Source organism: Polyergus mexicanus, unplaced genomic scaffold (genome assembly GCF_030449975.1).
Source record: "Polyergus mexicanus isolate NDT 795.1 unplaced genomic scaffold, iyPolMexi1.0 SCAF_2, whole genome shotgun sequence".
Classification (NCBI taxonomy): Eukaryota; Metazoa; Arthropoda; class Insecta; order Hymenoptera; family Formicidae; genus Polyergus; species Polyergus mexicanus.
The window spans coordinates 8,505,994-8,528,018 of NW_027223322.1; the positions used below are offsets into that span (position 1 = coordinate 8,505,994).

At 36.6% G+C, this 22,025-nt stretch overlaps 1 protein-coding gene and 1 non-coding gene across 3 annotated transcripts in view; one reads left to right on the forward strand and one right to left on the reverse strand.

Moving 5' to 3' along the window:
* Window positions 1–192: 192 nt before the first annotated feature.
* LOC138944800 (calpain-D) overlaps window positions 193–22,025 on the reverse strand; it is a 42,223-nt gene continuing 20,390 nt past the window's right edge. The window contains exons 2-12 of one of the 2 annotated variants that reach the window (XM_070315804.1): window positions 11,125–12,060; window positions 10,164–10,525; window positions 8,730–10,093; window positions 8,311–8,550; window positions 7,847–8,239; window positions 7,373–7,674; window positions 7,241–7,277; window positions 6,804–7,129; window positions 6,389–6,731; window positions 6,051–6,229; window positions 193–5,931 (exon numbers count right to left, since the gene is read on the reverse strand). In XM_070315804.1, coding sequence (XP_070171905.1) covers window positions 5,751–5,931; window positions 6,051–6,229; window positions 6,389–6,731; window positions 6,804–7,129; window positions 7,241–7,277; window positions 7,373–7,674; window positions 7,847–8,239; window positions 8,311–8,550; window positions 8,730–10,093; window positions 10,164–10,525; window positions 11,125–11,510 — 4,113 coding nt within the window. In that variant the 5' untranslated portion in view covers window positions 11,511–12,060 and the 3' untranslated portion in view covers window positions 193–5,750. Of the gene's footprint in view, window positions 5,932–6,050; window positions 6,230–6,388; window positions 6,732–6,803; window positions 7,130–7,240; window positions 7,278–7,372; window positions 7,675–7,846; window positions 8,240–8,310; window positions 8,551–8,729; window positions 10,094–10,163; window positions 10,526–11,124; window positions 12,061–22,025 lie in introns of those variants that run through there. The other variant, XM_070315805.1, reaches the window with a different exon arrangement.
* Trnar-ucu (transfer RNA arginine (anticodon UCU)) lies at window positions 12,445–12,517 on the forward strand. The gene has a single exon. It is a non-coding gene; the product is annotated as a tRNA-Arg (tRNA).

Below are 22,025 nucleotides of genomic sequence, written 5' to 3' on the forward strand. Positions count from 1 at the left end.
TTATGAAAAATATAAAACAATCTTATTAAGACAAATCATCACTGACAATGGCATTACGTAATGACAAGTTTATCTTAGACCGTTCGTGGCAGAGAAAAAAATAGAATATTTTATACAAATTTTCATTGAATCGATAACTATTTCGTAATAAATTAATACGCAATTACAGAATTGGAAATAACGAAGACAATCTAGATAATATTTCGATTTATTATTAAACGTGTCTACATGATACAAATCAGAGGACAACACAATCTCATTATCGCTTTATGACGTAGTAAATATGTTTTCTCCTCTGCGTGTGTATGTATGTATGTATGTATGTTTGTGTGTGTATGTGTGTGATGAGAGTCTAATAATTATTACATCTTATCTATAGGGGATGGGATTAGTTTACGATGTTCGCCAGACACGGTACACAGACTATCACAAAGTTGATTGCTGGTTCGGGTTCGTACATGGGTGTTTCTAAAATGATCACAGCCGCGAGCTGAATGACATAAAAGTGAACGCGCATCCAAAAACATCATTTTTTTTCTCCATATATTATATTCTGCTATACTCGACTCTTTAAAATACGTTTCTTTAAAATGGTCGCGTCGATAATCCGTGATACGTATGATATAACGTTTGCCACGATAATTTCGCATCTTTGATATCCGCTGATCTCGCATTCTCTGTCCTCGTTCTCGTAAATCTTTCTCGAATATCGATTTTAATTTCATCGCAAGGACCAATATATTGAAACTATAGAAAAATCAATGCTGTCGCGTTCGGCTTGTAGAATTAGAACCAAGAGATACTTTTCAAATAAATACCAATCAAATAAATACCAATCAAATCCAGAATCTGCAGGACGATCGGTGAAATAAACGGCCAGAATCTCCAATCTCAATTTTAATCGGGAATTCTCCGGTGTAGTATATATAAAGTTTCATCTTCCAAATTTTTGACATTGTATTTACTATACCGGACCGTGCAGAGTGATCGGTCGTTCTAATTCCATCGTATCGAGATAAAAATTATATGGACATTTAATTAACGCTTGTATGCAATTTAGAATGCACCCGGTACGTATGTAGCATCATTTACGAAATATGAGTCGCTCGTGAGAATGACACCATTGTTTTTTTTTCTTTTTTCTCTTTACACCTTATTATATAAATACAACGAGACACCGTTAATTTTCTTATATCTTCTTCACATATTAAGAATATATTCCTAGGTACTCTGCGATGGCGTGCGGCCGCCCCTAAATAATCCACCGGCCACTCGCGTGATGGCGACACGCGGAGAAATATGTCGCCTTAAAACGCGATAAATAACAATAACAATAATAATACTAATAATAATAATAATAATAATAAATTGAAATAATAATTGAGGAAAGTTTCTAGAAGAAATGACATCCTCTTCGAGGAACGCGCGTCGCCAACGCGCGAGACGACGCGAACGGATATTTACGCCTCGCACGTCATCGTCGTATCTCGATCTCGGTATATCATTCTCTAACTGCGCTATGTGTGTGTGTGTGTGTGTGTGTGTGTGTGTATATATATTTTTTTTTTATATTTATATAGAATGCATTATACAAACTCGCCATACGGCTTGCAGCCGCGTGTGACGGAAACATCGAAGCACATGCAAAACAACTCAAATATAACACAACGCTAGCTCTCCTCTCTTTCTCTCTCACTCTCTCTCCCATAAATAGAATAAATTATTCGTCTTTATGTACAAATGGTACTTCCTCCATACAGGATGTTTGTGCTTACGTAGGCCTGCATTCTCGCCGCGCGTTTAGCGTTAAGAGCTAGTTTTGTGTCGATAACACTCAGCTGTGTGTCGAACTTTATTCCGCTTAAATATCGCTTCTACGTATTCCTAGAGATACAATGTAAAGAAAGAAATTTGGATAAACCGTGATTACATAAAGACCAATCGAGGATTGGTAGTGCAGCTGATCTTAAAAATATGGATGTGTGATTATCAATTATCGAGAAGAACTTTTCGAAATTAAGTAAATATAGCGCTAAACGCACGATGAGTTATTGCTCTTAAAATGTACATCTTGTCCGCTTCTAGCTTGTGCAGATCTTTCACAGCGATTGTTTGACAGAATGGCGACGATCGAACTTCGCCTCTTTTCCATTGTATCAAAATATATCAAAATCGCGCGAAACTAAAACAATCAATATTATTCAATATTGCTTGAAATTTTTATCTCCACGACTGACATACATTTATACTTTTCTTTATATTTTCAAGCTGTGGAATAACATCGGTTGTTGTAGTTTTGGTATATCGATACGCGTTCCACACAACAATAAAAATCTACGGGATATATTGATATCGGTCCCTGAATGTTTCAAACACGCACATACAATTTCGATATTATCAATATATTATTATATATGCGTAAAAACACATATTTTATATTATAAAAACATGTATTATATATTAATACTGAGCTGCTCAGAAAGAATATTTCGATAAAAGAAATGGAAATTGCAAAAAAAATTTTGACAGTGATGTCCGAATATGATGTAAGAATATTTCATGAACGCCACAGTAAAAATATAGGTACATCCTAATAAAGGAAAGAGATGGCATAGTTACATTATGAGTACATTTTAATAATATTTCCCAGCCGCATCTCTCTCTTTATGCGCTTTATATAAATTATTTCAGAGATATCATACGATTCTCTCCAGTAAGAAATATAACTTGACAACAAGATCCCGTAATAGATTTCCTTTTGCTATGTGGGACTCTATCGGTTTGTTCTGTATACGTGCACAGGAAAAATAAAATGCGCGTGCACCGCAGATTACCGCACAATACCCGTTAATAAATTAACGTTCACATTTATCGCGTTTTTACAAACAGCGCCAAACGGTGCGGTCTTAAACGCCGCAAAACGGGAACGTTCTCTTAATGCTTTCAGTGTCGATGATTATGCAATATGTAAAATAGATTATTTATTTGCTTATATTCCGCGGAGGGGGGGGGGGGGGCACGCTTATATTATGACATACGAATATGTACGGTTATCGTCGGGGCTCGCCGTCCATTTATACGGGAAGGGTAAATCTCGTCATTACGCCGACGACATCGTATGGCACTAGGTGTATTAGCGTTTCCATATATAGTCTCCAAAGCACTGTCCTCGCGTAAAATGCAACTCATGCCTGGTACAAAAAATGAGATTCTTCCTCTAGATCTTTCATTTGTTTAAGAAATGTGCGCGCGTGATCTCACAATAAGAGTATTGTACGTTCCGAAGGGGGGAGAATGATGCGAGGAAAGATACAACGCTTCTCTTCTCTCTTTCAATCAGCTTCTTCTTCGCTTTTAGTGTTTGTGTTAACGAACTCTAAGATTTTTATATTCCAATTTCTTGAAACGCACAACTCCGGTAGTCCGTGTCTTATATTTACGAAACTAGTATTTTTTGTAAACGAAGGCCACTCAATACAGAATCTACTACAAATATTAAGAGTATTCGTAGAATACTTCAAGAAGAAATTTCTCGAATGCTTTGATGAATTAAACGACGTTTGCAGGCAGTTAGTTGGCCAGTGCTAAAACGTTGTGTCGTTTAAATCATCGCACAAGAGAATTGATTCTCGATCATAAACGTTTACTGAACTTTGAGCGCGTCACGCTGTGAAGATTGATTATCTGGACGTATTTCCGTCAATATACGCATTACGGATTGTTTAAACGGACATTTCCTGAAACTATGTTCTTCGTTTAATTCTTAAAACTATAATTACTACACTTAGGCCTCGCTAAGACAATTCGGCCTGATGTTTTGAGATCGATGGAGGGAGGAGGAATAAACGTCTCGCTTGCGCTTTATCTCTTCGCGAAAGACAATCGCATAAGTGGGATTGCGATTTGCGATATGAAAAAGATGGCTCGAATAATCTAAGCTTGCGCAACTTAAGATACGATACGTATAAAAATCGATATAAAGTGATATTTAAAGTGAATTATTCGACTTGAATAAAAACTATAATTCAAGATATAATTCATGCAATTTAAATTATTAACAGTAATATTATATAATTTACAAATTGCCAACAGAAAAATTGTCTTGAAATAAAACTTATACGATTCTATTCCACTCATTTTTATATAAAACGAGCGAATTTAGAGTAGACGGGAATTTTGTACTGTTAATTGAAAAGCGTTCACAATGCTCTCTCTCTCTCTCTCTGTTAAACAAAAGATATAACAGAGAATTAAATTTTCGGTTTGAGTCGAAGCATTATTGATTGATCACAGCATCGCATATTGTCGCATCACCACATTCAATGTATATAGAGAGCACTAAACAATTTTTTGATTCGATAGAATTTGCAAGACATGCTGCGCGTGCCAATCGACCATTGTCTAAAACATGGAATATGGCAGTTTGACATTAAAACAGAAATATTTTCCCAACAAAAATTCATCTTATGACTGCGTTACCAGCTGGATGGACAAAAAAACATTTTTTTTAAAGCTTAAACACAATATTAATGACTTTTAACCCGCTAACTGCCATGCTTGCTCCGTGTGTATTTCGCAACCAATTTATCAAGGTAAAAGAATGGTAACAAGTATGCGAGGAATGTCATCGACGATTCCAACTTCTATCCCCCAAAACTAATCAAGCGATTTTGATAGAAACAAAAATAAACTATATACATACATTGCATAGAATGGCAGTGAACGAATCCAGATATTTTAAAACTTTCAAGAAAGATCTTTAGTTCACTCTTACTCTCTCTTTTTCTCGCTTTGTAACCATAAGCTATATTCATTTTAACATTCTCCAATTGCAAGAGGAAAGAACAAAGTCTAGATAAACGTTCTACCCTACAATCGATACATGGAAATTCTTGCATAAAATTCCCTCTTTTTATGTCGCGCACACGCGCGCGCGTGCACACATTAAATAGAACTAAGAATTCAAATTCTCTTAAATGCGGGTTTCGAATATGGCCTTACATGTTACAGCAATAAGATCAGCATGTAAACATTGGTTAAATCGGGAATGTCCCAATCCGATATACTCGTACTACATTCTAAGCAATTCCAAAAACAATGTGTACGGTGTCCACACACATCCTTATATAATGTGTTTTCTCTAATGGTTTCATTTTATATATATTATATTATTATGTAATCTCTTTAGATTTTGTCATTTCTTACGACGCATAAACGTTAAGTTGAGAAAATAATTTTTTTTGTTTATATAACAAGCAAAATGTTCAACTTGTTTCTTCATAAATATTCAATTTTCCATACGTCTTCTTTAAAGGGTTCAATGGTTCCAGCAGAAACACTTAATTCCCACGTATTTTATATTTTACTTTTTTTTTCATTCTAAGTTCTTCCTTTTTCCCGTCAGCGCGCGCAAAGTACATGAACCACTATCTACTTGAAAGAAGATATCTGTTTTTTCTTCTTTTTTTAATCACTGGGTCCAGAACCATTGTACATTAATTGTTACTTATTGTATTACGTCCAATGCTGAGCATGTTGCAACGCTAAGAGCATCCGTGGAGTATTATCAGCTAGAAAGCACAAAGAGTTTTCTAATGTCTTCAGAACATCTTACAGTATGCTGAAATGTTTCTAGCTTGCTTTGGTTTTTTCAGTCAATTCTCTCGACGTTCCGAGATTCATTCCCGATTACACTTAACAATATTTTCTTCCAATAATGTTTAGCTCCCATTCGGTCCGTATTTTATACTTCACGTTATTAAACGAGGACTGTGCAAACCTTCCACCTGAGTGTCAATTTGAGGACAATGTTGTGTATCAGGCGGTCCCCAATCGTGCAAATTTCCACTGTTAGCTAATCTGTGCGTAAGTCGATGTGCTATTGAGAAACCTCCGCTACCTTCCAATTGCGTTAGAACTATGATGACTTGTCTAGAAAAAATGGAGTAAGGTAAAATTTAATAAATAACAATAAGAAAGGACACAAGACTTTTATGATTTTGTAAAATTTAATTTTGTGCTCAATGAAACAAGACTTAATGATATCTTACCTGTGAAGAGGGGGAACACTATCGGCAGTTCTGAGTTGTCCTCTTGTGGACACGACGTTATAGCTTTCATGGCAGTCGCATTTTACATGAATCCATTTGTTCACATGACGATTTTCGACCATTACAACTAAACCGGCCCATCCTTTAGTTAAATAATAAGCGGTCATACCTTCTCTACCCTGTTTATATATCAACATGATTTTAAGCAATAATTTTTTTTATTAATATAGTATTGTAGTGTATTATTATGTATAATAGTGAATTTACTATGTTAATATAATGTATTATAATGGATTAGTGTAATATAATACTATTCAATATGACATTTAATTGCTTACTTCATGCCGTTGTCCTTTAGCTAATGTTAAACTTATAATAGCATCAGCTAAGACAAAGGCAGGCGGTGATATTTGTTCGACCAGAAGCCTCTTTGAACTGTGAATGGCGAGAACGTATTCTGGATAACTAGATGTATCTTCCATCCCAGTATGCCAATGATTAAAAGCTAGGCATACAACGATATACAGATCTCTCTCCAACATCTTGTGACAGCCGACAAAACCACGTACTTGCCGCTTACTGTGCTCCACTAGTCTACCAACTTCCGGAGCGGCCGGAGATCTTGTACGAAAGACTACCACGCACAAATCCAATTGAGAACGTTGCGACTTTTCCGAATTTCTATAAAATTATTTATTTGTGTTATATTGTATGACATGCTTGCGCGTGCGCGAGATAATGTGATCATCTTACCTTTGGCCCTCTTGAAACAGCGTAAATTCCGTTTCGGTAGGTTCCAATACTGTTAAAAGGACGCACGACAAATGTCTGAGAGACGACAATGGAGGAAGAGTGCCGCGTAATCTCACTTCGCTCCATCCGACTCTTGTCTTACAAATGTCAATACAATCGAAGTACTTTAGAACGTCGTCAAAGGATATCCAAAAAACGCCATCTGAAGCACCATGTGGCATAAGCATCTCTCGTAATTGCAAAGTCCATATAGGACTGTCGTCCGACCAATCCCCTTTCCAGCTATAGTGACCCCAAGGATTGCGTAATCGTAACAACCGTATTCCCTGTATAATATAATAATTTCCTTTTACCGTCGAGATGATATGCATGACATAACATGTTTCAAGCTAAGTTAAATTAAATGCTAAGCTAAGTACAGCATCTGTGAAACCTACCTGTACATCGCGTACATCGAGGACAGAATACGCATGCCTGGAAGAGACGCACGTTTTAATTAAGAACGACAGAAAATAAAGCACACAAAATTGAACTTAAATAACATAAAATAAAACATATTTTCGATTTACCTTGGTCTTAAACCTTTGCGTTGATATTCTTCTTCGTCAACCTTCATATTACCGCCTCCGCAGCTAGCACCCATTAAAAACATAGCCTGCCTTGAGGACAAGAGTTGTGCCCATATTAGGTCCCTGTCGAGTTCGTCTTCGCTTGGCAATGCTGAAGGTTGTAAAGGCACGCTCTCACATGGTGCACCAGTTAATGTCGCTAGACCCTCTATAGCACGGCCGGATACCAAGGCTTCATAACAGCCGTGTATTTTAGCGACTGCTTTCTCAATTAGCGGCACCCAAAGTTGTTTTCTTTTTGCCTTCAATATAAGATGCATATATCATTAATAATATTGCGAATAACAACATGCAAATAAAAATAAAGCGGATTTGTAAATTGATATAAATGAATATAAGATATATCTACATATCAAATATTAATATATAGTATCTATAATGCGTATCTTTTGGTAACATACAGACAAGATATACCTGAGAGTACACTAAGTGACCTCTCTTATCACAGGGTAATAGATCATCAACAAGCACCGTCGTCCATTTTCCGTCTTTACACAGTCTAACTTGGTAAGCACCCTCAGGGCATGTCTCCTTCATGACCAGAACTCTTCTTACGAGTTCGTCACTCTCGGCGAGAACAGCCAGAGCTGATAGTAACCAACAATTTCCTAAGACACCTTGCGAGATGTCAGAGGGTAAGGGTGTCCTAAAGACAGCCCAAGGCAGTTTAGAATCGACATTTGAGTCCACGTTAATTTGGTGTGGCCTTCTCCATTGGACAACGTGATTATCCTTTGTATCCGCGGGATTATAGTACAAGGATTTTGGAGCAGGAGGAAACGAATCGTCAACAAATGGCTCATTTGTCTATAAGATAAACATGAAAAGCGTTTAATTTTCATTAACAATTTACGATACTTTAGTCATACACAGATTACCTCTTTGCAATATCGAACAATGCGCTCCCATTTCTCTAGCGCTTCTCTTTCCTCTAGCTGTCTGAGATTTTCCATCACCACGCTCTCTTGCCGCTGTATTCTAAGAGTACTAGTGCCTGATTCGAGGAGCCTAGATATCCCTCTATCTCCAGATACTTGAGACAGCGATTTTGAACTTTGGCACATTTCGCAAACAACAGTCGAACTCTTGTTTTCGTACGTGCACAATTTACATTGCCACTAAGATATGTAAAAATAAAATTATAAAATAAGACAAAACTAATAATGTTTTAGCTTTCAATGCAACAAGCTAAATGATAAAAATTAAAATTAAAAACTATGGTAAGAACCGACCAACTAAGAATTATTGTGTGTCAATAACTTATTTCCGAAAATTCCATGAAAAAGAAGATACTAACTTGAGCATGCGAAGAATCTCTGGTCCTCGAGTGCCTTTTGTCAGCTGCTGACGAACCGTTTCTTCTTACAGAATTTCTATGTCTCGGGGTAACCGCTTTGGAATTCGTCGGAGTCGAGCAGAGCCTCGGGCTTGGACTCCGTTGACCTAGAACTCTATTATCTTTCGGAACTTCCAGAAAGTCTGCCAAAGTCTTGCAGGCATTGCAGTTTTGTGCCGAGAGCGGATTCCTCAGCGTGCATGACGGACATACCCAGCTCTCGCCTTTTCGCAAAGTGGCATCTTCCAGATGCATGATGCTCTTCAACTTCGAGCCGCAGCAAGCCTCGCACGTCGTTCTCGACGCGGCATTCAGTAGAGTACACTTTTTGCACGTCCATACCGGCGATGGTAGATCGATCTGATCATCTAAATCGGATTCCGCTGTGGCCAGAGTGGCTGACTTCGGTGGTATATATCTGACACTGTCTCTCGACACCACGATCGGCGATTGTGCGTGCGTTGGGTAGCTACTCGTGTCTTTTGTGACGGTTATCAAGCTGGGTTGCGTCAATGATGGAGGCGACCTGGACGAGCCACAAATATCGCAACCGCTGGACCACAATGGATTATACGCGTAAGAACACTTTCTGCATGTCCACATACGCTTAAGCGGACTCATGTTCGGTACATCGCTCACCGGACTGGTCGCCTCGCTATGCGCTTTCGTCGGCACCAGACCTAACTTACTGCTCTGTTTCTTTGGCAATGGCGGCGGTATATCAGGATCCGTAATCCCGATGTAGGAATACTTTGGTCTCGAGTTGAAGCCGATGGAATGTGGCGGCACCGCAGGCGGTTCCTCGTTCAAACTTCTACGATTGACAGCCTTCTTCTGCGTCACATTTGTGACAGAATCGGCGTCGGAGAAGGATCTTCTATAGGATAGGGGTCCCGCGGACGATAGCGCGCGCGGTACCCAAGCTGGCACGCTAATAACCACTCCGCTACAGGGCGCGGGGCTCCTAGGAGCGTCGCATGCCTCACACTGTTCCAAACCGGGCGCATTGTCCAGTGTGCAATTGTCACAGCTCCATAAGCCATCATCCTGACGCGTTTCCGGTACCACTAGACTCGTGGGTCTTTGTACCACATGTTCCGATAATTTTTGAACAACGGAACCGTTCGATAACGAACGACTGACTTTAGACTTGACCCGTTCATACATAGAAGGACTGTGCCGTTTCGGAGAGCGTTGAGAGGTATCGGTATTATCTGTGAACGGAAGCGCAGTGGACTCCATTGCTCCAATTGATGGTAAAATCCAGTCCTTATGGTTCACTCTTTGTCTTTCGTTTCGACTTATGCTTGTCAACTGTGCCATGCCTGCAAAATTTTAAAGCAATGATGCGTAGAATGCATTTCGATTAACTACTACAATACTCATAAAACTCACCTGTATTATTAATTTTATCATTATTATTGGAACCGTTTGTACTAGCATTCACATCTAGGATATTTGCCAAAAGTCCAGAGGTGATTTTAATACGATTTTCTTTATGTAGATTAATCTTTTTGCTCTTGCGTGCACCAATCTTCTTTCCATCGATTTGAGCTATTGACGCACTGGCATCACAAGCCGCGCAAATCAATGAACTGCAGTTATTGTCCAATAGACATCGAATACAAGTCCATTGTGTGATTAAAGAAGGTAAAGATGAAAAACGTTTCAGTGGTATCCTCTCAGATGAGCTGCCATTCCATGAACCACAATGTAAATTTTTCTTAACTTCGCATGCAGACAAATATCTCTCGGAACTGCAAGTTTAGAGGAACACATTACATAAGAATATAACAATATTTTATAACAATGTTACATAAAAGTAATATAATAAAACATTGCATTCTAGAAACAAGTATAAAGTATCTATATGTGTGAAAATATAATCATAATTGACATTTGTTTCATAAACAACACACATATATACGCACAGGCAATATTATATTTATTATAGAAAAATTAAATTGATTTGATAACTTAAACAGGCAAAACAATCCTACGATGCAGATCTAATGAAACTTGCCATATATATATAAACTTAGTTTGTTTATTCGATGTAAACACTCTCAACATGAGTAAATAATCAGGCAGCCCAATTAAAGGCTAAATATACAAGAAACATAAATCTAAATGCGCTACATGATCTTATGTTCACTGTTGACATAAACATGACATACATAAGAGACTCAGATAATCACATTTAATACCAAAATAGTACCGATCCAAACATGTCATAGATATCCATGTAGAGTGACAAGATCGGTGGTTCCTCGAGGCATACACCAACACGCATGGGGAGCAAAGGGAGCCACAAGAGGTAAGGATGGTGGGAAGGGGATGAAATCGCGACCCTCACCCGTTAGTAACAGCGCGTCGGGACTCGCCGCGCTGGCCGACGGGTAGCGACGTATCCGTCGGGTTACGCGCCGCCAATTTATCCGTCCTCGGCGGCGGCGTCGGCGGCGTCGATCCCCCGGAGGTGGACGACGACACTTGTGCCCGCGGGCACTCACCGTCCTCGCGTCCCCTCGTCGATCGTCGCTCGCGCGTCCCCGCGCCCTCCTGCAGCGCGCTTCCGCTACGCTCCGCGGTGATCGTCGAGGCACGATCGTCGTGACCGCCGACCCTCTTGTCGCTCCTGAGCCGCGTCAGCCCGCACCTGGCGCATCTCGCGCTCTCCGTCGGATTTATCAGGGCGCACTCCGAGCAATGCCACTGCAGCACCGACGCGATCGAGCCCATTCTCCACGCGTAGTCATGGCTCCTTCGCTGCGCCGCGCTATATCACCACTATATCACCACGGATACGGACACGACGGCGTCGACGGCGTCGACGGCGGCACCACGAAGCAGCACCACGGACGTCGATCTTCGATTCTGACCACCCGAGACGCGCTCTGACCGAGAACACCCACGCGAATTCGCACGCGCGCACATACACGTACATACACACACACACACACACTTTCTCTTTCTTTCTTTCTGTCTGTCTCCGATTTTCCTGTCGCCCCGTCGCCGCACCGGGAGAAACGCGACGACGCGGCCGCCGACGGGCGGCGATTAACGGCGACGATCAGCTGTGCCGCGTTCCGCTCGTCGTAGCGAGGATGTCGCCGTCGTCGGATGCCGCGACAGGAACCCGCCGTTCTTTGTCATATGTTCCGCGACGGCCATCTTTCCCGTCAATCCCTTCCGCTGCGAAGAAATCCCTCTCGGCCCCGTTGCGTTCTCACAGGAACGGCGCGAGATTGTTCGCCCTGTACCCCTCGAACGTCCATCACATTTTTCAAAACTGAAAATATTGATTAATGGAAACATTTTTCAATAAATTTTTCATCCGTTATAAAAATTTATATAAATAATTTAAAATACACGATTATATATTTATAATTATACCGATGTATTTTACGAAAATCTTTTCTATATAAAGAGTGCAAAAAAGATCGTAACAGTCAGTAATCATACGTTGTTTTAATGAGACATCTTTAGTTTAATCGAATATTTTTGTTATGCGAATATTTCCACATAAATATAAGATTATATATTTATTCCAGAATTTCAGAGTATGGATTACTGGACGCTTTAATCGCTATGCGCACTGGCGGCATCTGTTAAAGAAAAGATGAAAGATGCATAGTTTTTTCTATTATAGCAATCGAGCTGTTGAATTCACCAAGTCCCTGTGGCGCAGAGGATAGCGCGTTGGACTTCTAATCCAAAGGTCGTGGGTTCGATCCCCACCAGGGATGACGCGAGCGGGGTACAAAACCGTTTGTATATATTTTTTACACTTGCGTATAATAGAGATATTTGTTGACAAACTGATTATTATTATTTTTTTTGTATTTGAAACATAATATTAAAAAACGGAATATTTGCGACTATTTATATTCGACATTTTCCAATACTCTTTAAATTTCGTAAATTTTAAGCAATACGTAAATATAAATATGTTTTAAATACAAGATTATATCCTATACATCGTATATTATATCGCGTGTGTAAGATTACGTCAGCAGTATTACGTTAGAAGGACGTTCGATTTTACTTTACGTAAAAATGAAAGAGCTCATTGTGTGTGTGTGTGTGTGTGTGTGTGTGTGTGTGTGTGTGTGTGTGTGTGTGTGTGTGTGTGTAACGTTTATAAATATATTGTAATTAGAGTTTTGTTGAATGAAAATATATTTTTATGTTAAGTTAAGTATAAAGCAAGTTCTTTTTAAAAAATATAAATATTCCTTCTTTCTGAGAATATTAAAATATCTCGGTAATCTTTTATTAAGAAGAGAGAATATGCGACGAGAGAGAAAAGAAAATTGTTTTCAAGGAAAGTGAAGTTGATGGCGAAATTTTAGCATATATCATATTTAACGAGCCTTGTACACTCCGGTGGATCATTAAGGGATGACACACGAAACTTTCCGCGCTTTCTCTGGACCTACCAGATTTATTTCTTCGCAAAAGCTCACGTGGCATCCCCTTTTGGTCACCGAGGCAGCACGCCATCGGTTTATTTACGGAAACGCTTCTTTGCTTCTTACCGAGAAGTGTCTTACTTTGACTGCATCAACTCGTAACGCTCTTTTGATTTCTTTCTTGACAGTTTTGTTTGATTTTTCGAAGCAAAAATAATTCCGAAGTACAACATACAAGGAGCAAGATAAATATACTTTTAATTAGAGAGAGAGAGAGGGAGAGAAAGAGAGAGAGAAGAAAACATGTATCTCATATTTTATTGTTTTCCAATTAAAATCTTTTTCTCATCCTCGTAAATAATTCTTACATTATTGTATTTTATATTTGAAGCCAATACGCCTAACTTAAAAATTCTAATATATTTATAATTAAAATGGGATAAATAAATATTGCGCGCATTAGACAACATTTATATTATTCGAGAAAAATATAATAGAGATAAATTTACCGACATAAATCGCACACGAATAAAATGTTATTAATTACATTGCGCTATAAAATCTTTCCTATAATTTATTATTTGCATAAGCGAATGCGCACACAAAGCGACATTACAATCATATTTCAAATAACACGCACGTCTTTATATATGTATATATCAAGATTTATTTTAAACGAAATTTCCATTATTATAACGAACGGTCTTTGCCAAATAACCATGACGTTCTGAATTTTCCGCTAGTATTCTACCTCTACGATATCTCCCCCAATATTTCCATTGTTATTCGTTGAGGATAAAGACGGCGTTCAAACTTTCCGTTTTGTCAATCATTATATACGTTTCCACGGGCGCAAAATTGACCAAGGAACAAAACGTGTTCTTAATTTTTCATTTTATTCCAATTTTTTTTTTTTTTTTGTTTTTCGAACTTTCGAATCACGACGCAAATCGGCCTCGCGCGTTTCCGCCGCGTTCACATTCTTTGGAATGGAGCCAATGCGATCCATTATCAGACAGCTAGTCGCCGTGTCCACGATTCCAATTCGTAATCATAGAACAGCCTCATAAATAATTGCGTTGTTTCTCCTCTATCATTTAAAGCAACGGCGGATACGAGCTCTTAATTAACGGCGATTATGGTACACGCGATATCTGCGCACCCTGCGATTCTTTCGACGCGAAGCGTCGTTATATGATATCGTTATAATGAACAATTTGTTGCTAGCAGCGAAAAGACGGGAAAGTCTTTAGATACATTAAGATTCGCAAATCAATTATAACATGTTAATATTTTGTTTGTTATATATACTTTTTTTATATCATTCTTAATACTTCGAATACGAATAATGGAGTAATTTTTTATACACGAAAATTTTATATTTAAATAAAAATTTCGTTTTTACATAGTTATCTATAATACATATTAATAGACCTATCAAACCTTGACCGAGTAACACGAGAAACGGCAGCAATTACAAGGCCCCCTGCTGTTTGCGGAATTCTTAAATCCCGACAATTGACATCGCTCTATCCGTTTACCCTGAGTCAATTAACCATTTAACATCTTAAGAGGGTCTCATATAATCACACTTGTAAATGGAAAATTTTTCGCTTTATCATGAATAAATATGTTGCATCTATACTACTTTTGTATCGCGCGCGAAAATTGCATTGAGCGTTTGCATTGGACTTCAAGGTAAAAAAATGTACGAGTATATTGTAAAGTGTATGATATATCTTTTATATTTACAATGAAATTAATTTGAAAAAAAAAATTAATTTAACCGATCGAGACAATTATTTACGTATCGTTAAAAGAATAGATGTCTTTAAAAAGGAGAGCTGGTTTGAAAGTATATTTTGTGGCACTTTTTACAATCTCGAGATTCTCATAATATTGAGAGAGAGAGAAAGAGAAAATATGTGATTTACTCTAATTAAATTGGACTTTCGATAAGATTGTTCGTGAAGAGATATAGCACTCATGCGAAAAATTACATTTACCGCATGAAAACGTGATTCTGTCACACGTTACGTCATTTATTTTCTACAACATTAACTGATGCATGTCTAATAACGGTTAACACTATGACGCAGCTTCTTCACGCGTCGATAGATTTTTTCTTGGCTCCTCTTTGAGGTAAACAGCTCACTGCGAAGAAAACGTTTGTTAAATGCTGTAATTATATATGAAGAACTTTCTTCTATAAGATCGATAATCTCGAACATACGAGAAAGCATCGACTAGAATTCCTGTGCTTTAAGGTCGCTATAATTTTTTATTTATCGATATATTTAGAAAAGGCAATTGATAATATAATTGATAAAGAATGACAGATATATGATTATCGCAAAATATTTGATTCGCAAATCTTTCGTCTATTTTTAAATGGGGAAATATACCAAATAAAATAGACAGAGCTTTCTAAACATTGTGTTGGATTCAGGAAGAAGAAGAATTCAGAAATTTCGAAAAATTCCTGGAAACAATCATATTGCATCAAGAAAGTGCAACAGATATATGTTTTGCTATGCTTTTACATCATTCTGTTTTTTACGAAACGTTTTAAATCCGTCGACATCCGCGGTCAATATTTACTGGCTATCTTACCGCGGCAACGCAAAAGTATTTTATCAAAGCAACAACTTTCGACCTCGTATACGCAGACTGCAGAATGAATAAAAACACAAGAATTATGTTGACGCGCGAAGGGTTATCAAAGTGACGGCTTCCCGCCTGATTTTCGCGAGCTACAAATATACGTAAAATCGATATTACGTATCGGCGGTCAATGGCATCGAATCCGGTTGACGACTGCTGTAAAATTTGTGTCGCAATGATTGTGTCGCAATTATTTACGATAAAAATTGAGTAAACATCATTTGAATTAATTTCAATCATATTATCTGCGTCATAAAATACCATATGTTTATAAAAGTATTACTCTCTCCATGAACTTTGCCTAAAGACAAATTCACAATTTACGATGTAACAGTTTCTGCTTTGTCTCTTGTAGAATGTTTATATTCTAATTATATAGAGGAACACGCGCCAATTTCTTTTTCCATAGATTCGATGACTTCGCGATAAAGCGACGAGCGTCTTATCGCGCGAGTATAATTATTTGCATTATGATAATGCATTCCGCTCGCCAATAAATTATGCATATGAATCCTGTATTGCTAAAAGCGACACCGTATATGCGATAAACTTTTATCGATGATACAGCCAGGAACGAAGCATTTCCCGTTGCTGGCAGAATTTTGTGGTTTGGGAAATCTCGCCATTCAAAATAGGCTGATAAAAGAATTTCTTCTTATCTTAAATTTCTCGTTATCTAAGATAACTTATCGTATCACACACATGTTGTTTAAATAGCGTAAGATTAAAAATGTCTCATAGATAGATTCGGGTAATATATAATTAAATAAAAATATTAATAATTTTTATGATATAATATACAACATAATATCATGTATTGTGGATATCATTACATACTTCTTACATATTACGCAATTACTTTATTTTATTATGTTTATATAATTATAATAAATATAATATGGTAAGTTTTAGTTATATGTAATATTATTATCTACGTGTGAAAGTTTGTCGCCATAAGTTTGCTTATCTGTACATTGATTTTTAATAAATTTTTTTTTCCAATTCTTGGATTTAATTATTATGTTAAAATGCTCAAGTTTTTAATTTCATTGTAGATACATTATAGAGATACTATCCTTCACATTTATTACAGTCGGCTCTTTTGATCCTAATTATAATAGTTTCTATAATTATAATAAAAAAGAGAAAGGCAAAAAATCTCCATTGATGATTCGTTCTACATAGATGTATTTTTTTGTAGCATAATACACATGGGAATAGACACGTTCTAAACATGAATAATTTTCTTATGCACGACGCTTCGCGTAATCACTGCTGTCACGCCTTCCATAATTCTGTCCCCGTATCTCGAAAGAAAATAGATAAGTTATCAATTATTAATGAGCGTCGTCGATAGTATATTCCAGAATTATTTTTACGCAGAAAGTAAGCGCGAATTTTTAAATTAAAGTTTAAAATATAAATTGTTTTTTGCGAGCAATACAAGAGAGAAGATGGTAGTTGTTGTTTAAAATTGTTGGCAAATCTCTTGCACATTCGCATAAATATAAGAGGACGAAAATAATTTATATATTTATATATAATTATTTATATGTTTATGTGTACAAGAACATTACTTTTTCTATGCATTTTGACAAATGATTTAAGACAAATGACATTGTTATGTGACACGAATAATTATTTAAAATAAGTTCCGTATGCAATGTTTTGTGTAAAAATTATTGTATAAATTATGTGGATAATTATCGACGCAAAAATGTAATATTAATTTTGTTTTTGATTCTTCAACGTGACAATATGTGTTATTGCGGACTTCTGACTCAATATAAACTCGTCGCATCATATTGTACGTTGGTATTTTGTACATATGGATCATTATTATAATCCAACCGTATGAGTCATCTCTCGTTTTACTTTGTCACGCTACATTAAGCGTGCAGACTTCTTTACTGCGATGTGCTAAACGTTTCTGTCTGCCCCAAGCGCTCTTTTTACCGAACGTTTTAATGGAAGCGTATAATCGCGCAAATGCGCGACAATATTAAACAATGAAGAACCTGTTTTCCGGAAACCGCTTATATCGCCCAACAATATCGACCACGATGTGGCCTGCTGGGGAGAAGCTGAAAAAGACTCTGGTCTTTGCAAGCGATGATAACGTACTCGGCAAATAAACTCGAGATAGTCTCGTTCCAATTGTAGCGCGTGATTACAATTTACTTCTCGTCGAACGAAGACTCGGTGTAATTTTCAGTGTTTTGAATATGCAAAAATATACGCTTGCAAGCGTACGACGAAATCGCGACAATTGGAAATAAAGTAGATTTTTTTGTACCGTTGAAAGTTAAGATCGCGCGAAATTACACCGTTTTTCAATATCTTATCGAAAGTCCACCGCCGATGGTCATTGATATATCTAGGGATTACATCGGCTGATTAAATATACACACGTGTACGATTACTACTCGTTTCAGGTCACGTGTATCGGACATGTTGGCGGCATGCATGCGGGCTTTGTGTAATTTCCGGAAGAGCTTCCCGTATACGTTCGTCGCTTAATTTTTATCACGCGCTTCTGCAGAATTTTTTTTTTTTATTGCGATTGAGAGAAATAATGCGCGAATGTAAAATCAGTTATCTTATTTATATTATGTCTGGCCTCGCGTGTACATATTAAAAAATATCCGCAATTAATTCTCATTAATTTAATTCCACATTTCGGAAAAATCGGAACCTTTGATGAAAATAACGTCAGGAAAATTGAAAAAAAAAAATTCTATTGTATTACATCTCTGCATATCTTTCATCTTCATATCTCGTTTTCATCTTATAGTCGTAATGCGGTGCGTTTGCCGTAGAAGTGGGATGGATAGCACCTAAGGCAGTCATAAAATCTTATTTCAGCGTCGAGAGCGTGGCATTTCGTGAGCTCATCCTCCGGTTGCGCCGCATCTATGCGTCACGCATATTGCTACGTTGCAGTAAGATTCACTTTCTAGCACAGGGTTATTCAAAGATCTCTCTTGGATGAAATATACGTCGCAATCCCAATGCGATCGCGTTACCGGTTCTCTATCCTTTGTGTGCTTTGTCCGCGCGTCTTTTAAGATTTCAATTTAACATAAATGTTGCTCAAAATCTTCTTATTAACTTGAAATGTAAAATTTAAATGTATAAAATCATGTAGCAAGGCTAATTCGTCGCAAATACAAAATTTGACTTTTGCTCGATCGATTCCATTCGCTATTTATGCCATTTTATTATTGCTTATACGCGATAATAAAAAGGCATTTATAATCTTAGGAATATTGAAACTTTTAATATTATAATTATTTCACATTATAATTAAATACCTCCTCTTTGTCGTTAAATCATGAAATTTATTTTAATCTACAACTTCAATTTTATCGTTTGTTCAAAGAACGATATAATTTGTGTTTGACGCAATAGCAAGTTAAACTGTAGTTTGGAATTTAGAAAAATAATATTTTTGAAATAGTATATTAGAAAGCAGACTTATAGCTATATTAGAAAAGAATATTATCTACGGCTTTCTCTTTTCAATTGTCTTATCAAGGTCTATGCGGCTCGGCAGGTTATTGCCTCTAAGCCCTTCAATTATATGTTCGAGGAGAAACACGTGTCTAACATGCGCACGACTCCGCGATGAGCGAGTAACAAACTGACGCGAGCGAACACTCAATTAAGACGTTAATTAAGATAGCGCTTCTAAGATATACATGTATTCCCAAATTACACTGCTTGAGTTCAGTTGGGAATTGGCGGATTAACGATCGATGACGCAAAAGCGCCTTCCCTACGTTCTCCATCGTGTACGCATGCATGCATGCGGGTAACGGTTTGCTAAATCGAGTGGAAAAGCGAATGTAAAGGTCAGCACGTTCTTGTTCTCGAACGTAATTTTCTATGGCGTAAAACAAATTTTTGGAAAAGCAAAGATAGCTGCGACACAAAAGAGCGAACTCTACCGTATGATCGGAATTAACAAAGAGTGATGAGGGTCAAATCTTTCGGTGACAAAGATACCATGCGAGATTGCTGTCATTTCTTATTTTATACGTGATTAGGAATGTTACGAATATACGAAGTATTAAGATTTACGGATTCTCGCATAAAGTTTCGTATAAAATTTTTTTTTTTTTTTTACGAGAAAGAATGCGAAAACACGATCGTTGTAATATTTATTGCCTATTTGCATCCAATCGTGGCTTAAGTGAGTGTGTAGTCGAATACGTATATAAGTTAATGCACACACTAACCTGTGCGAAATTCAACGATAAAATTTAATAATGTCGTAAATATTTTATCCAAACTACATGCATTTATCACGTGCACTACGTTCATAATACTAGAGAACTCGAGACTCAATGTAAATATATACGCAGTTAGCGTATAAAAAATATACGTTATTTAAATAATTTGCTTTGTATACATTGTGGAAATTTATTTCGATAACATTGCATAAGGTATTGCCATGAAAGCAGTTTAACGTTAGCGACATATAAATTATTCAAAAAAATCAAGCTTTTTCCCTTTGAGATTATTTTATGCATTACTTTATTATTGATTAATATACAGAATCGAATTTATTTCTACATTTCATATTTATAACATATTACATTTAATGCTAGGTATATAATATTAGCTTATTCTTTTTACAAGCTTGATGGTTATTTAACACATTACTACTTTTTAATTTTTATTTCATAAATATAGAATTGAAGAAACATATAACGCTGAATGCAGGACTAAATTATAATTTGGAATAAATTATTTTGCGTTTCTAAATATCTATGACAGTTTATGGGACACACATATATGAGATAAAGCCGACTATAAATACGGTGACTAGTAGCCATAGAGTTAACGTTCTAGTCTTCTAATTCTCACGGCAGTCGTGAGTTCAAGACCATCTCTCTCGCTTCAAGTCTCAAAGTGTTATCTATGTGTTTTTATTTAACACATATGATGTCAAATGAGACTAATATAAACGGGGACCGATTTCCAAAAGCCAATATTCCTCGTCCTTTCATGATATGAGTATTGGATAAATCGGTTACAATATTATCCTTTTTGTTTTCAACATATATCATGAAGATATAAAAACACAGGTTTTTTTATTTGCAATTTTCTGCATTAAGAAATTACTTGTATATTGAAATTTTTAATACCCTGCTAAATATCAAAATATTTATTGTATATATATATATATATATATATATATATATATATATATATATATATAGTCTTCTTTAATTAGACTTTTAATTAAACTTATTCGAAATTTTCGAGTAACGCGACGGTGCATTTCTTTTTGGACTGCATTTCTGAAAAATCGTTCTATAAATCTCTCAAATGAAAGAAAGATAAGATAAAGTAATGATTCATTATATTGATTTACAATATTTCCAAAATAGACATATTTGTGTTTATTTCACAAAATTTACGTGGAAAAACTATATAAGGAGGCTTTAAACTCTATTATAGCGAACTCTTTTGTTTCTTATTTATATCTTTAGTATTTCAAATATCGAAGCTAGAAATAAGCATCGTACGCCACACATAATCAGTGAGGCATGATTTTGTTGATTCGCCGGATAAATTGCGTAGCGGTAATTTTGTCTTTCGACCAGTATCTCGTTCCCTTAAACTTAAACGAAACACGTTTAAATAAGTGCCGCCTACACGTTCCCCCTTTAATTCGATAATCGATCGTCGTCATACGTCACGGTCATTAACGAGGCGACTGCGCGACTAAAACTTTATTACCAAGAGGCAGGAGATAACTTGGTGTTCTAAAGATAGAGGAAAGCTCAGGGTGCGCACAGTATGTATTAAGATGCAAAAGAGACCTTCGAGAGATACGCACTTGCATCGAAGTGCGATCACACTTGAAAATTTCTCGATAAACAAATTATTTCCCGTTAATATGGTTCGTTTGATAGCTCGCTGGAAACTTGCATTATATTACGATTATCCTCATCTTAATCGAATTTATGGAATCAATATAAAAAAAAAAAAAAAAAAATTCTACAAAATAAATTGTCATATATAATCATTGTTTGCTCAAAAATTTCTGCATTTACAATAATTTATAATTCCAAAACTATTAAATAATTTAAAATATCATACTGTAGGTTTCGTAAGAGAGTGTTTTCTCTTGGTCTTATTCGTTTGATTTTAAATGGTATATTAG